This window comes from Cebidichthys violaceus, unplaced genomic scaffold (genome assembly GCF_023349555.1).
Source record: "Cebidichthys violaceus isolate CVI_PGR_0920_01 unplaced genomic scaffold, fCebVio1.0.p SCAF_84, whole genome shotgun sequence".
Lineage (NCBI taxonomy): Eukaryota > Metazoa > Chordata > Actinopteri > Perciformes > Stichaeidae > Cebidichthys > Cebidichthys violaceus.
In genome coordinates this window covers 668,041-683,476 of record NW_027176969.1, presented here as the reverse complement: position 1 = coordinate 683,476, position 15,436 = coordinate 668,041, and the positions used below count along the sequence as shown (strand labels likewise).

Sequence of the window (15,436 nt, the reverse complement as noted above, 5' to 3'; positions counted from 1 at the left end):
CAGTTATATAATGCCTGCTCACACTTATTTAGATCTTTTGTGGTCCACACACCCAGTATTTACACATCGTAATGACCTTAAAATGGCTTTTATGTTTATCTTCTTAACCTGTTTTTGCTGCTGACATCCTGGATATATCCTTCAAACTTTCTCTCCTCAAGCGTTAAGATGAAAAATGATTCAGTGAGATGTTACATAATTCAGCGAGCCTTGGCGTAAACCTTGAAGGGGTGTGGTACGCCACTGATACATGGCATAACTGATCAGTAGTGTGAAGAAAACTTAACAAATACAGCTTGATTGTTTAATGAACATAGCTCATGTATATGAAATCTTTATTCATTTTGTCATTAACAAGGAAAAAGGATAAAGGGAAATGTCTTATAAACAGTGCCATTATTATTTTACGTAAATAATAACTTAATCAAATAGAATTAAATGTACAGGCAAGGAGAATAAAGGTCATCAGTGCAATGACACAACAGTAAAAGGTTGAGATAAACTAGATCTTTCTCTACTTTGTCCAGGTTATTACACATTGTTTAGAAGAAAAAGTGATTCAGTGAGACGTTACATCAGCGAGCCTTGGCGTAAACTTTGAAGGGGTGTGGTACGCGTGTAACTCCAGTTACTCCTTCTGTACTCAACTCTACTCCATCAGGAACACAGAAAGAGAACTTCTGTAGTAAACCAACCAAAAACAGGAACAGCTCCATCTTGGCCAGGCCTTCACCGAGACACACACGTTTCCCTGAAGAGTCCACAAACACATATGAAGGCATAAGAGCTCAGGATTAAGAATATATTCTGGTTCAGGTGATGCTTTAGATTGAGGTGAATGTGGTTTACCTGCAGAGAAAGGCAAGAAAGCTTCTCTCTTCATAAACTTTCCCTCAGCATTTAGGAAGTGTCCAGGGTTGAAGGTGTCTGGAGTTTCCCATTCAGTCTTGTCAAACAGCACAGTGGTTAGGTTGGGCATCAAGGAAGTACCCTAGAAAACAACATCCATAGGTTGAAACCAAGCAATGACCCAACAACAATAATGGTATTTTAGAGATAATCCTTTTAGGACTTAAAATAACTGTGTGCTAAATGCACCTTGGGTATAAAGAAACCACCCAGGGTCGTATCCTTGGCGGCCATTCTGAGTCCATTGAGAGGAACAATGTTTCCTATCCTCTGGATCTCGTGGATGACAGCATCAGTGTAGGGCAGGTTGGGTCTGTCTGCCATTGCTGGCTGTCGCGTCTGTCCGATCACTCCGTCTATTTCTGCCTGAACTTTGTCTAGAAAAACACAAAACTCTAAGGAATTACCCTTATAGCAACAGAATGAGAAAAACCTAAATGACATTTTAATCTCTTAATATAGGAGCTGCCAATCTTTTTTAGATTGTGGGCCATATACAGAAAAATATAAGGAGTCAAAGGCCAATTAATAGTAAATGTGTAGTTTTCAAACAGTTATACTGCAAAAAAATCTGTGTTTCTACACCAGAAAACCCCATGTGCCATAGAAAATGTATTTTCTATCAGAATGGATACGCAACATTACTTAACAGTTTAACATCTGTCATTTAAGCCGTAGTTTATTGTTGTGTCCACATATTACAAAAAGTAGTTATTCATCTGCTCATAAATTCACTTTAAACAAATTCAATACTTTTAAACAACTTGAATACGGTGCATAACCTGAGTGCCCACTTCACATAGCTTGATGTTATGTGTAAATCTGTAATAGGTGAATTTATTTCAGACATAAATACCAATAAAGGTTTCTGTTCATGACCTAAAGGCCCACTTATATATATTTAAGATTATGATGCAAATGTAAATGTTAGATGTAAATCTGTCAGTAATATTAAGATGTAACAAACAGAACAGGCAGAAATGGTAAAATATTGATATCTGTGCATAGATTTCACAACATTTAGTCTACATCTAGTATTTAAACTAGAATGTTTATACAGTGCAATTTATTAGAAATCTGCCCAAGCCATATTCTAGTTTATTTTTAAAGATTTGTTGGGCTGTAGTTTGGCCCTAGCCTTAATGTGTTCATTTTTTACTTTCCCATCAGCCTCAGCTGCACTAAAATGGTGAACATAAGCATGTGAGCATCATCATTGTGAGAAATGGTAGCATGCTGACGTTAGCATTGAGCTCAAAGCATCATTGTGCCAAAGTACGGCCCCACAGAGCCGTTAACAAGGCTGGACACTCGTTTAGTTTTGTTTTTCACTGTAGATCCATGTCACCTACCCTGGATATCAGGGTTTCTTATGAGGAAAACCAAAGCCCACAGCAAAGTGGTGGAGGTTGTCTCCGTCCCAGCCAGGAACAGATCCAGAGAGCACAGAGCCAGATTGGTCTCAGTGAAACCCAGATCAGACTCTTTGTGCTATTCAGAAACAGGGAGAAGATGCAGTAATGAGGAGTGGCTGGTAGATAGATAGGAGGGGCTACACAGTTCTGTACACTGCAGTTGTTCACTTACATTCTCCATTTCAATGATGAACGCGTCAATGTAGTCCTGGGGATCGCTGTGGTCCAGGTCCTTCTTGTGGCTCTCAACCTCCTGACCGATGAAGTCCAGGATGGTGTTGTAGTGGCTGAACATTTTGTTGTGAGGACCTGGCAAGTGCTTCATCACTCCAGGGAATGACTCATACAGCTACTCAGAAGAAACAGTAGATCAACTTTCATTACCTTCTACCTATTGTGATTTTGACCAAAGACTTGAGCCTCTCAGGGAGGATGGAGTCCCACAATCCCAGAATGCTGTCTCTCTGTCAATGATTGAACTGGATGTTACTGACTTACCGTACCCCATACAGAGCCCTCCAGCAGCATAGCTTCAGACATATACTTCAGCATGGTCTGGAAGTTGTGGTCGCTGTAGTCAAACCGTTTCCCCATCACCAACTGGCAAATGATGTTGGACACAGCATTGTTGAAGAGGCCTGCTGTGTTGAAAGGTTCACCTGGAGGAGAGCAGTCTAAGGTTCAAACCATGCTATTCCACACTCAAAAAAACAACGCTTTTAACAAACTTAATAAAATCATGGAAAGTATTTCCACACGATTAAATTGCTTTCTTTAAGCGTTAAGCAATTATGTTGGTCCAACCAAGTTTACTGGGGTCAGAACAACTTGATTTATTATGGTTGGTTCAACCTATTTACTAGGGTTGGGTCTGACTTAACTTAATAAGGTTGGTCTAACTATTTTTACAGTAGTAAAATCACAGTAGTAAAGGAAGTTGATCCAACCCTAGTAAATTAAGTTGGACCAACAAAATTGCTTCATGCTTAAAGAAAGCAGTTCAATCGTGTGGTAATACCAGTGGTGGGCCGTCAGGGCCTTCAAGGCCTTCTCTGCTGCCCTAAACAGAATCACAAAGTTATAGCTATTTTATAATTTAATAATTTTTCATAAATACACTATATGTATTATATTTTATACAAATATTTTGACCATCATCTTATTTTGTCATTGCACAGTTACTGTCTTCCTCTGTTGCTCTGCTTCCAGCGCAGCTTGTTTTAAGTAGAGCTTTTATCCAATCAGATTTCACCTCTATGTCTCTAGGTAAGGAGAGAGGCCTGAGGCCTTTAGACTCACAAGTGAAGCCTTTGCGGTTTAAGTAAATGGGGACGATATTGTTGATTGTCATAGTCTACAACCAATCTTGATCTTTAGTTTGACATGTTGGGCGTATTCTTTGACTTGCCAGAGCCTGCTAGCTGGCCTACAAGTACGTCATCATTAACAAGCAGCTCAGTATTAAGGTTGTGCGCTGTGATTGGTCAGTGGGCGAGCACGTGACTATTGTGAAACGAAACATAAGGTAGCCAGCAGAGCTCAGTTGGAGTAGAAGAGTTCAAATTGAAAGATATGGAAGAAATTATGACATTTTTAGGGTTTAGGATTCTTTTTTTTTTTTTTTTTTTACCTAGCTCTGTTTTTTTAACCCTCAATGGCTGAAGGAGGATTTGGGAGTTACTGACTTTGTTAACAAAGAAAGGAGGATGGACTTTGTCTTTAAGTGAAGGCCGCTTTGGTAAGTGAACTGCTTTTGTGTTTTTACAACTGCAGTAGCGTTACTACTGTGTTAATTTGTCTATCGTGTCGTTTTTATGAATAATATGAATGGCTCGTGCTCTAGCGCTGCAGTGTTGCTGGGTTGATTTGTCATGCTTTGTTGTCATATACACACATGTGGTGCCTCAGATGTTTTTTGTTATTGTTCCGGGTTCAAAAGGTCACACAGCCCGTTGTCTCCTACGTGAGCGCAGTCCACCGAAAACATATTTCCCACAATTTAAGCTTCTGCATTTTCCAAATGCACTAGTATTATTCAAACGTATTGTTCGGTTCGTAAGCCTCGTACCGAACGGTTTAATAAGTGTATTGTTACACCCATAGAAACAAATAATAACCGTAGCTGTGGCGTCATAATGACTGTAGTAGCAGGTATAAAATGCACAGCCCGCCACTGGGAAATACTTTCCATGATATTATTAAGTTTGTTGAAAGTGTTGTTTTTTGTGTGTACTGTACAGCTGTTGATAATGACGTCATTGTTTACACCACCTTTCTCCTTCTCTATCTCCTCCTGCAGGTGTCGGAGCTCCTCACAGATACTCTGCTCCATGGTGCTTTTGCCCAGGCCGAAGGTACGTAAGGTAGACAAGGCAAAGCGTCGCTGTCTCTTCCATGTTTCACCGTTGCTCAGGAACAGACCACCTAGACACAAGCATGCAGAGGAAGTGAGGTTAACGACTCAGGGGAACTAATTCCTGCACATGAGCACCATGTTCTCATCCGAACTCGTCACATACTGACACTTTGTCAGGACCCCTTCGAGTCACTTTCTAAAGCACTGGGTAGACCAGCGCTTTAGACTACGGTCACAAAAAAACAAAACCAGTTCATTAGGTTTAGGAAAAACATCATGGGCTCAAAATAACTACGTAAACTACGTAAAATGTAAATAATATAATATGGAAAACATGTCACAAACACAATTACTTCAAGAATAACTCAACACCAGTCGAGAACTCTAGTCTCCTGGTTGAAAGTCATGTGTTTGTTTGACCCTCACACCCGCCATTTGTTGGCTTTTTAGGTTTTAATATATCATCACACAGCATTTTCTCTGAGGATCTAATAATGAAACAGATGGGTTTACAATGTAGTTACTTGAAAGACTAGTGCGTTGCATACAGACGCTAAAGGGTGACCTGGGCGTCGGTGTGCAGAGGGGCGTGACAAAGCGTTGGTATTTGACGCCCCGGGAATGAGAACGGGAAAACATTAGACCAGAGAAAGAGAGAGGTTTATACACCTGAGTCTCCGAAGTAAATCCTGTTGCCGATTTCACTGTTTGGTCGATCCACAAAGTTGTCGGCTTGTGTCACTGTGGCTTCCTTCACCATCTTGTACCCAGAGACAAACACTATCTTTTCCCCGCCGAGGCGGACGCCGAACACATTCCCGTAGATGTCAGCCAGCTGTGGACAATGAATCATGAAACGAACTATGATGAACCAGAACACACTACTTCAGCATATGAAATGATTCAAAAACAAATCCTACCAATGCACGATAAGGATCAAATGGGCTACCAGGTGTTAAGATCAGCATTATCTTTTGTATTAACAATCTGACCAACAGATGTATCTGACATTTGTTTTTATGTTTAAAAAATAAAAACAGTATTTGTGAGAGTGTGAACAATTTAAAGTTTCATTCTCTCTGTGAATATGAAAAGTCATAGTGGTATTTTAATGTCTTAATAAAACTCACACTTAACAAGGAAAATATGCATGTATTCAACTTTACCTTGGCAAAATAAATGTGTGGATGTTTCTTGTCCACACTGAAGAAATTCCCCACAAGGGGAAGAGACAACGGTCCTGGAGGATAATTTGGAGGATTCCTGTTTTTGAGAAAGTCTGCTATTATGATAAACATAAATATAAACAGGAATAATCCCTTGATGTCAAAATCCAGCAAAAAATGATAAAGCCACATTGTTAAAGAGAGTTGATCCAGCAGCAGGAGGAAGTTCTGAGCCTTACAATACTTGACCCACTACACACTACTAACATTACTGTACGTATGCCACATAAAAACAAATTTGGACTCTGCTCGAAAGTCCTTATGACAGTGGACTTAGATAACGAGACACAAAAAAACGGACCTTTTCCTTGTTAAACAAGATCTCTGTCAAATGATCTACTTTCTTAGTTTTTGTTATTACACATACAGCAGCATTATGGATCAACAGTGGAGTCTTAAGAGACTTTTTAGAGCAGCCTGATAATAAGGAATTATCATTAGATAATTGATTTCGGAGGTGTTGTGGGCCTAGTCGAATAATGTCTGTTTTGTCTGAGTTTAACATAAGGAAGAAATTCCCCACATGTGGAAGAGCCAACGATCCTGGAGGATAATTTGGAGGATTCCTGTTTTTGATCAAGTTTGCTATTATGATAAAAAATAAATATATACAGGAATAACCCCTTGAAGTCAAAACCCAACAAAAAACCTATAAAGCCACATAGTTAAAGAGAGTTAAACCAACATTACAAGCTACACACACAGATACTTTTTCTTTGACAAACAAGATCTCAGTCATCCAACAAATGGTGAAACAGAGTAATTATCAAGTAATATCATGTCAAGAGATATGATGGCAATAAGTCTTGAGCAACAACAATCTCAGCTCAGAAATGTGATAACACACAAGTGCAAAACCTCTCCAGTCTTTCAGGAACCTTTCACTTAAAGTGCATCGTCATAGTGTAATCAGAGTCAAGCCCAAAATACAGAGTGCAGTGGGAATAAAAGTCATGTAACTGATCTGATCTGAACTCACTGTGAAGTTGCAGGTTAAAGTGGAAATGGGTTGGACCACTACGGTACACAGCTAAAGACTGGTTTCTAATGTTTGTCATTTTCAAAGATAAGAACAAAAGATCATTATACAATGTTCAATACTTCTCAGCTAGTGTGATTGTGTTGAGGTTTTGATGCTCACTGCCTTTTCAACAAAACCATGACTTCTCTAAATTGTCATTAAGAGATCTTTTAGAGCAGCCTGATAATAAGGAATTATCATTAGATAATTGATTTCGGAGGTGTTGTGGGCCTAGTCGAATAATGTCCGTTTTGTCTGAGTTTAACATAAGGAAGAAATTCCCCACATGTGGAAGAGCCAACGATCCTGGAGGATAATTTGGAGGATTCCTGTTTTTGATCAAGTCTGCTATTATGATGAACATAAATATATACAGGAATAACCCCTTGAAGTCAAAACCCAGCAAAAAACCTATAAAGCCACATAGTTAAAGAGAGTTAAACCAGCATTACAAGCTACACACACAGATACTTTTTCTTTGGCAAACAAGATCTCAGTCACCCAACAAATGGTGAAACAGAGTAATTATCAAGTAATATCATGTCAAGAGATTTGATGGCAATAACTCATGAGCAACAACAATCTCAGCTCAGAAATGTGATAACACACAAGTGCAAAACCTCTCCAGTCTTTCAGGAACCTTTCACTTAAAGTGCATCGTCATAGTGTTATCAGAGTCAAGCCCAAAATACAGAGTGCAGTGGGAATAAAAGTCATGTAACTGATCTGATCTAAACTCGTTGTGCAGTTGTAGGTTAAAGTGGAAATGGGTTGGACCACTACGGTACACAGCTAAAGACTGGTTTCAAATGTTGTCATTTTCAAAGATAAGAACAAAAGATCATTATGCAAAGTTCAATACTTCTCAGCTAGTGTGATTGTGTTGAGGTTTTGATGCTCACTGCCTTTTTAACAAAACCATGACTTCTCTAAATTGTCATTAAGAGACTTTTTAGAGCAGCCTGATAATAAGGAATTATCATTAGATAATTGATTTTTGAGGTGTTGTGGGCCTAGTAGAATAACGTCCGTTTTGTCTGATTTCAACATAAGGAAGTTGCAGGTCATAAAGGTTTTTATGTCCTTAAGGCATACTTGAAGTTTAGCAAACTGGTTGGTTTCGCTGGCTTGATCGATAGATATAATTGGGTTTCATCTGCATAACAATGAAAGTTTATGGAGTGTTTTGTGATAAAATTGCCTAATGGAAAAAATAATAATTTGCATAGTACATCAGCATGCCATTTAAAGGTATACTAAATGAATACACATGCTGCTTTTGCTTTTAATGATTGTAACAGTGAATAACGACCTACCTAGGTTTACAGGAACAGTGTTGTTCCTTAATTCCTTTGTCTGATGTCTCGGCCACCAGGTGATGTGGTGGTTTGCTTTTACACTGTGATCTGTAGGTTATGGCTTCTATAATTTGAAGGATTCCTGTTTTTGAGAACATCTTCTATTATGTTAAAAATAAATATAAAGAGGACTAACCCCTTGAGGTCAAAACCCAGCAAAAAATGATAAAGCCACATAGTTGAAGAGAGTTGAACCAGCAGCAGGAGGACTGTCTGAGCTTCTCAAGACTTTTTTCTTCCTTATAAAACAACAGTTATATAATGCCTGCTCACACTTATTTAGATCTTTTGTGGTCCACACACCCAGTATTTACACATCGTAATGACCTTAAAATGGCTTTTATGTTTATCTTCTTAACCTGTTTTTGCTGCTGACATCCTGGATATATCCTTCAAACTTTCTCTCCTCAAGCGTTAAGATGAAAAATGATTCAGTGAGATGTTACATAATTCAGCGAGCCTTGGCGTAAACCTTGAAGGGGTGTGGTACGCCACTGATACATGGCATAACTGATCAGTAGTGTGAAGAAAACTTAACAAATACAGCTTGATTGTTTAATGAACATAGCTCATGTATATGAAATCTTTATTCATTTTGTCATTAACAAGGAAAAAGGATAAAGGGAAATGTCTTATAAACAGTGCCATTATTATTTTACGTAAATAATAACTTAATCAAATAGAATTAAATGTACAGGCAAGGAGAATAAAGGTCATCAGTGCAATGACACAACAGTAAAAGGTTGAGATAAACTAGATCTTTCTCTACTTTGTCCAGGTTATTACACATTGTTTAGAAGAAAAAGTGATTCAGTGAGACGTTACATCAGCGAGCCTTGGCGTAAACTTTGAAGGGGTGTGGTACGCGTGTAACTCCAGTTACTCCTTCTGTACTCAACTCTACTCCATCAGGAACACAGAAAGAGAACTTCTGTAGTAAACCAACCAAAAACAGGAACAGCTCCATCTTGGCCAGGCCTTCACCGAGACACACACGTTTCCCTGAAGAGTCCACAAACACATATGAAGGCATAAGAGCTCAGGATTAAGAATATATTCTGGTTCAGGTGATGCTTTAGATTGAGGTGAATGTGGTTTACCTGCAGAGAAAGGCAAGAAAGCTTCTCTCTTCATAAACTTTCCCTCAGCATTTAGGAAGTGTCCAGGGTTGAAGGTGTCTGGAGTTTCCCATTCAGTCTTGTCAAACAGCACAGTGGTTAGGTTGGGCATCAAGGAAGTACCCTAGAAAACAACATCCATAGGTTGAAACCAAGCAATGACCCAACAACAATAATGGTATTTTAGAGATAATCCTTTTAGGACTTAAAATAACTGTGTGCTAAATGCACCTTGGGTATAAAGAAACCACCCAGGGTCGTATCCTTGGCGGCCATTCTGAGTCCATTGAGAGGAACAATGTTTCCTATCCTCTGGATCTCGTGGATGACAGCATCAGTGTAGGGCAGGTTGGGTCTGTCTGCCATTGCTGGCTGTCGCGTCTGTCCGATCACTCCGTCTATTTCTGCCTGAACTTTGTCTAGAAAAACACAAAACTCTAAGGAATTACCCTTATAGCAACAGAATGAGAAAAACCTAAATGACATTTTAATCTCTTAATATAGGAGCTGCCAATCTTTTTTAGATTGTGGGCCATATACAGAAAAATATAAGGAGTCAAAGGCCAATTAATAGTAAATGTGTAGTTTTCAAACAGTTATACTGCAAAAAAATCTGTGTTTCTACACCAGAAAACCCCATGTGCCATAGAAAATGTATTTTCTATCAGAATGGATACGCAACATTACTTAACAGTTTAACATCTGTCATTTAAGCCGTAGTTTATTGTTGTGTCCACATATTACAAAAAGTAGTTATTCATCTGCTCATAAATTCACTTTAAACAAATTCAATACTTTTAAACAACTTGAATACGGTGCATAACCTGAGTGCCCACTTCACATAGCTTGATGTTATGTGTAAATCTGTAATAGGTGAATTTATTTCAGACATAAATACCAATAAAGGTTTCTGTTCATGACCTAAAGGCCCACTTATATATATTTAAGATTATGATGCAAATGTAAATGTTAGATGTAAATCTGTCAGTAATATTAAGATGTAACAAACAGAACAGGCAGAAATGGTAAAATATTGATATCTGTGCATAGATTTCACAACATTTAGTCTACATCTAGTATTTAAACTAGAATGTTTATACAGTGCAATTTATTAGAAATCTGCCCAAGCCATATTCTAGTTTATTTTTAAAGATTTGTTGGGCTGTAGTTTGGCCCTAGCCTTAATGTGTTCATTTTTTACTTTCCCATCAGCCTCAGCTGCACTAAAATGGTGAACATAAGCATGTGAGCATCATCATTGTGAGAAATGGTAGCATGCTGACGTTAGCATTGAGCTCAAAGCATCATTGTGCCAAAGTACGGCCCCACAGAGCCGTTAACAAGGCTGGACACTCGTTTAGTTTTGTTTTTCACTGTAGATCCATGTCACCTACCCTGGATATCAGGGTTTCTTATGAGGAAAACCAAAGCCCACAGCAAAGTGGTGGAGGTTGTCTCCGTCCCAGCCAGGAACAGATCCAGAGAGCACAGAGCCAGATTGGTCTCAGTGAAACCCAGATCAGACTCTTTGTGCTATTCAGAAACAGGGAGAAGATGCAGTAATGAGGAGTGGCTGGTAGATAGATAGGAGGGGCTACACAGTTCTGTACACTGCAGTTGTTCACTTACATTCTCCATTTCAATGATGAACGCGTCAATGTAGTCCTGGGGATCGCTGTGGTCCAGGTCCTTCTTGTGGCTCTCAACCTCCTGACCGATGAAGTCCAGGATGGTGTTGTAGTGGCTGAACATTTTGTTGTGAGGACCTGGCAAGTGCTTCATCACTCCAGGGAATGACTCATACAGCTACTCAGAAGAAACAGTAGATCAACTTTCATTACCTTTTACCTATTGTGATTTTGACCAAAGACTTGAGCCTCTCAGGGAGGATGGAGTCCCACAATCCCAGAATGCTGTCTCTCTGTCAATGATTGAACTGGATGTTACTGACTTACCATACCCCATACAGAGCCCTCCAGCAGCATAGCTTCAGACATATACTTCAGCATGGTCTGGAAGTTGTGGTCGCTGTAGTCAAACCGTTTCCCCATCACCAACTGGCAAATGATGTTGGACACAGCATTGTTGAAGAGGCCTGCTGTGTTGAAAGGTTCACCTGGAGGAGAGCAGTCTAAGGTTCAAACCATGCTATTCTACACTCAAAAAAACAACGCTTTTAACAAACTTAATAAAATCATGGAAAGTATTTCCACACGATTAAATTGCTTTCTTTAAGCGTTAAGCAATTATGTTGGTCCAACCAAATTTACTTGGGTCAGAACAACTTGATTTATTATGGTTGGTTCAACCTATTTACTAGGGTTGGATCTGACTAAACTTAATAAGGTTGGTCTAACTATTTTTACAGTAGTAAAATCACGGTAGTAAAGGAAGTTGATCCAACCCTAGTAAATTAAGTTGGACCAACAAAATTGCTTCATGCTTAAAGAAAGCAGTTCAATCGTGTGGTAATACCAGTGGTGGGCCGTCAGGGCCTTCAAGGCCTTCTCTGCTGCCCTAAACAGAATCACAAAGTTATAGCTATTTTATAATTTAATAATTTTTCATAAATACACTACATGTATTATATTTTATACAAATATTTTGACCATCATCTTATTTTGTCATTGCACAGTTACTGTCTTCCTCTGTTGCTCTGCTTCCAGCACAGCTTGTTTTAAGTAGAGCTTTTATCCAATCAGATTTCACCTCTATGTCTCTAGGTAAGGAGAGAGGCCTGAGGCCTTTAGACTCACAAGTGAAGCCTTTGCGGTTTAAGTAAATGGGGACGATATTGTTGAATTTCATAGTCTACAACCAATCTTGATCTTTAGTTTGACATGTTGGGCGTATTCTTTGACTTGCCAGAGCCTGCTAGCTGGCCTACAAGTACGTCATCATTAACAAGCAGCTCAGTATTAAGGTTGTGCGCTGTGATTGGTCAGTGGGCGAGCACGTGACTATTGTGAAACGAAACATAAGGTAGCCAGCAGAGCTCAGTTGGAGTAGAAGAGTTCAAATTGAAAGATATGGAAGAAATTATGACATTTTTAGGGTTTAGGATTCTTTTTTTTTTTTTTTTTTTACCTAGCTCTGTTTTTTTAACCCTCAATGGCTGAAGGAGGATTTGGGAGTTACTGACTTTGTTAACAAAGAAAGGAGGATGGACTTTGTCTTTAAGTGAAGGCCGCTTTGGTAAGTGAACTGCTTTTGTGTTTTTACAACTGCAGTAGCGTTACTACTGTGTTAATTTGTCTATCGTGTCGTTTTTATGAATAATATGAATGGCTCGTGCTCTAGCGCTGCAGTGTTGCTGGGTTGATTTGTCATGCTTTGTTGTCATATACACACATGTGGTGCCTCAGATGTTTTTTGTTATTGTTCCGGGTTCAAAAGGTCACACAGCCCGTTGTCTCCTACGTGAGCGCAGTCCACCGAAAACATATTTCCCACAATTTAAGCTTCTGCATTTTCCAAATGCACTGGTATTATTCAAACGTATTGTTCGGTTCGTAAGCCTCGTACCGAACGGTTTAATACGTGTATTGTTACACCCATAGAAACAAATAATAACCGTAGCTGTGGCGTCATAATGACTGTAGTAGCAGGTATAAAATGCACAGCCCGCCACTGGAAAATACTTTCCATGATATTATTAAGTTTGTTGAAAGTGTTGTTTTTTGTGTGTACTGTACAGCTGTTGATAATGACGTCATTGTTTACACCACCTTTCTCCTTCTCTATCTCCTCCTGCAGGTGTCGGAGCTCCTCACAGATACTCTGCTCCATGGTGCTTTTGCCCAGGCCGAAGGTACGTAAGGTAGACAAGGCAAAGCGTCGCTGTCTCTTCCATGTTTCACCGTTGCTCAGGAACAGACCACCTAGACACAAGCATGCAGAGGAAGTGAGGTTAACGACTCAGGGGAACTAATTCCTGCACATGAGCACCATGTTCTCATCCGAACTCGTCACATACTGACACTTTGTCAGGACCCCTTCGAGTCACTTTCTAAAGCACTGGGTAGACCAGCGCTTTAGACTACGGTCACAAAAAAACAAAACCAGTTCATTAGGTTTAGGAAAAACATCATGGGCTCAAAATAACTACGTAAACTACGTAAAATGTAAATAATATAATATGGAAAACATGTCACAAACACAATTACTTCAAGAATAACTCAACACCAGTCTAGACCTCTAGTCTCCTGGTTGAAAGTCATGTGTTTGTTTGACCCTCACACCCGCCATTTGTTGGCTTTTTAGGTTTTAATATATCATCACACAGCATTTTCTCTGAGGATCTAATAATGAAACAGATGGGTTTACAATGTAGTTACTTGAAAGACTAGTGCGTTGCATACAGACGCTAAAGGGTGACCTGGGCGTCGGTGTGCAGAGGGGCGTGACAAAGCGTTGGTATTTGACGCCCCGGGAATGAGAACGGGAAAACATTAGACCAGAGAAAGAGAGAGGTTTATACACCTGAGTCTCCGAAGTAAATCCTGTTGCCGATTTCACTGTTTGGTCGATCCACAAAGTTGTCGGCTTGTGTCACTGTGGCTTCCTTCACCATCTTGTACCCAGAGACAAACACTATCTTTTCCCCGCCGAGGCGGACGCCGAACACATTCCCGTAGATGTCAGCCAGCTGTGGACAATGAATCATGAAACGAACTATGATGAACCAGAACACACTACTTCAGCATATGAAATGATTCAAAAACAAATCCTACCAATGCACGATAAGGATCAAATGGGCTACCAGGTGTTAAGATCAGCATTATCTTTTGTATTAACAATCTGACCAACAGATGTATCTGACATTTGTTTTTATGTTTAAAAAATAAAAAACAGTATTTGTGAGAGTGTGAACAATTTAAAGTTTCATTCTCTCTGTGAATATGAAAAGTCATAGTGATATTTTAATGTCTTAATAAAATTCACACTTAACAAGGAAAATATGCATGTATTCAACTTTACCTTGGTAAAATAAATGTGTGGATGTTTCTTGTCCACACTGAAGAAATTCCCCACAAGGGGAAGAGACAACGGTCCTGGAGGATAATTTGGGGGATTTCTGTTTTTGAGAAAGTCTGCTATTATGATAAACATAAATATAAACAGGAATAACCCCTTGATGTCAAAATCCAGCAAAAAATTATAAAGCCACATTGTTAAAGAGAGTTGATCCAGCAGCAGGAGGAAGGTTTGAGCCTTACAATACTTGACCCACTACACACTACTAACATTACTGTACATATACGTAAAAACAAATTTGGACTCTGCTCGAAAGTCCTTATGACAGTGGACTTAGATAACCAGACACAAAGAAACTAACCTTTTCCTTGTTAAACAAGATCTCTGTCAAATGATCTACTTTCTTAGTTTTTGTTATTACACATACAGCAGCATTATGGATCAACAGTGGAGTCTTAAGAGACTTTTTAGAGCAGCCTGATAATAAGGAATTATCATTAGATAATTGATTTCGGAGGTGTTGTGGGCCTAGTCGAATAATGTCCGTTTTGTCTGAGTTTAACATAAGGAAGAAATTCCCCACATGGGGAAGAGCCAACGATCCTGGAGGATAATTTGGAGGATTCCTGTTTTTGATCAAGTCTGCTATTATGATGAACATAAATATATACAGGAATAACCCCTTGAAGTCAAAACCCAGCAAAAAACCTATAAAGCCACATAGTTAAAGAGAGTTAAACCAGCATTACAAGCTACACACACAGATACTTTTTCTTTGGCAAACAAGATCTCAGTCACCCAACAAATGGTGAAACAGAGTAATTATCAAGTAATATCATGTCAAGAGATATGATGGCAATAACTCATGAGCAACAACAATCTCAGCTCAGAAATGTGATAACACACAAGTGCAAAACCTCTCCAGTCTTTCAGGAACCTTTCACTTAAAGTGCATCGTCATAGTGTAATCAGAGTCAAGCCCAAAATACAGAGTGCAGTGGGAATAAAAGTCATGTAACTGATCTGATCTGAACTCACTGTGAAGTTGCAGGTTAA

At 39.2% G+C, this 15,436-nt stretch overlaps 2 protein-coding genes across 2 annotated transcripts; both read right to left on the bottom strand.

Moving 5' to 3' along the window:
• Positions 1-300: 300 nt before the first annotated feature.
• LOC137866463 (cytochrome P450 2J6-like) lies at positions 301-6,127 on the bottom strand. The gene is made up of 9 exons (XM_068702393.1): positions 5,847-6,127; positions 5,350-5,515; positions 4,596-4,748; positions 2,823-2,983; positions 2,497-2,673; positions 2,262-2,400; positions 1,099-1,286; positions 850-991; positions 301-751 (listed from the first exon to the last, which is right to left on the bottom strand). The coding sequence occupies exons 1-9, from the start codon at positions 6,036-6,038 to the stop codon at positions 576-578; spliced, it is 1,494 nt and encodes a 497-aa protein (XP_068558494.1). The 5' UTR covers positions 6,039-6,127; the 3' UTR covers positions 301-575.
• A 2,709-nt stretch (positions 6,128-8,836) lies between these two features.
• On the bottom strand, positions 8,837-14,590 carry LOC137866492 (cytochrome P450 2J6-like). Its single transcript, XM_068702441.1, has 9 exons — positions 14,384-14,590; positions 13,886-14,051; positions 13,132-13,284; positions 11,359-11,519; positions 11,033-11,209; positions 10,798-10,936; positions 9,635-9,822; positions 9,386-9,527; positions 8,837-9,287 (listed from the first exon to the last, which is right to left on the bottom strand). The coding sequence occupies exons 1-9, from the start codon at positions 14,573-14,575 to the stop codon at positions 9,112-9,114; spliced, it is 1,494 nt and encodes a 497-aa protein (XP_068558542.1). The 5' UTR covers positions 14,576-14,590; the 3' UTR covers positions 8,837-9,111.
• Positions 14,591-15,436: the final 846 nt, after the last annotated feature.

What these genes read in the sequence shown, in the direction of transcription:
- LOC137866463 (XM_068702393.1), bottom strand. Translation starts at nt 6,038, where the DNA reads ATGTGGCTTTATCATTTTTTGCTGGATTTTGACATCAAGGGATTATTC. An exon ending in GATTTACTTCGGAGACTCAG is followed by an intron (nt 4,749 to 5,349) that starts GTGTATAAACCT and finishes GCTTGTGTCTAG; the next exon opens with GTGGTCTGTTCCTGAGCAAC. An exon ending in AAGAAACCCTGATATCCAGG is followed by an intron (nt 1,287 to 2,261) that starts GTAGGTGACATG and finishes GTGTTTTTCTAG; the next exon opens with ACAAAGTTCAGGCAGAAATA.
- LOC137866492 (XM_068702441.1), bottom strand. Translation starts at nt 14,575, where the DNA reads ATGTGGCTTTATAATTTTTTGCTGGATTTTGACATCAAGGGGTTATTC. An exon ending in CACACATTTATTTTACCAAG is followed by an intron (nt 14,052 to 14,383) that starts GTAAAGTTGAAT and finishes CATTGTCCACAG; the next exon opens with CTGGCTGACATCTACGGGAA. An exon ending in AAGAAACCCTGATATCCAGG is followed by an intron (nt 9,823 to 10,797) that starts GTAGGTGACATG and finishes GTGTTTTTCTAG; the next exon opens with ACAAAGTTCAGGCAGAAATA.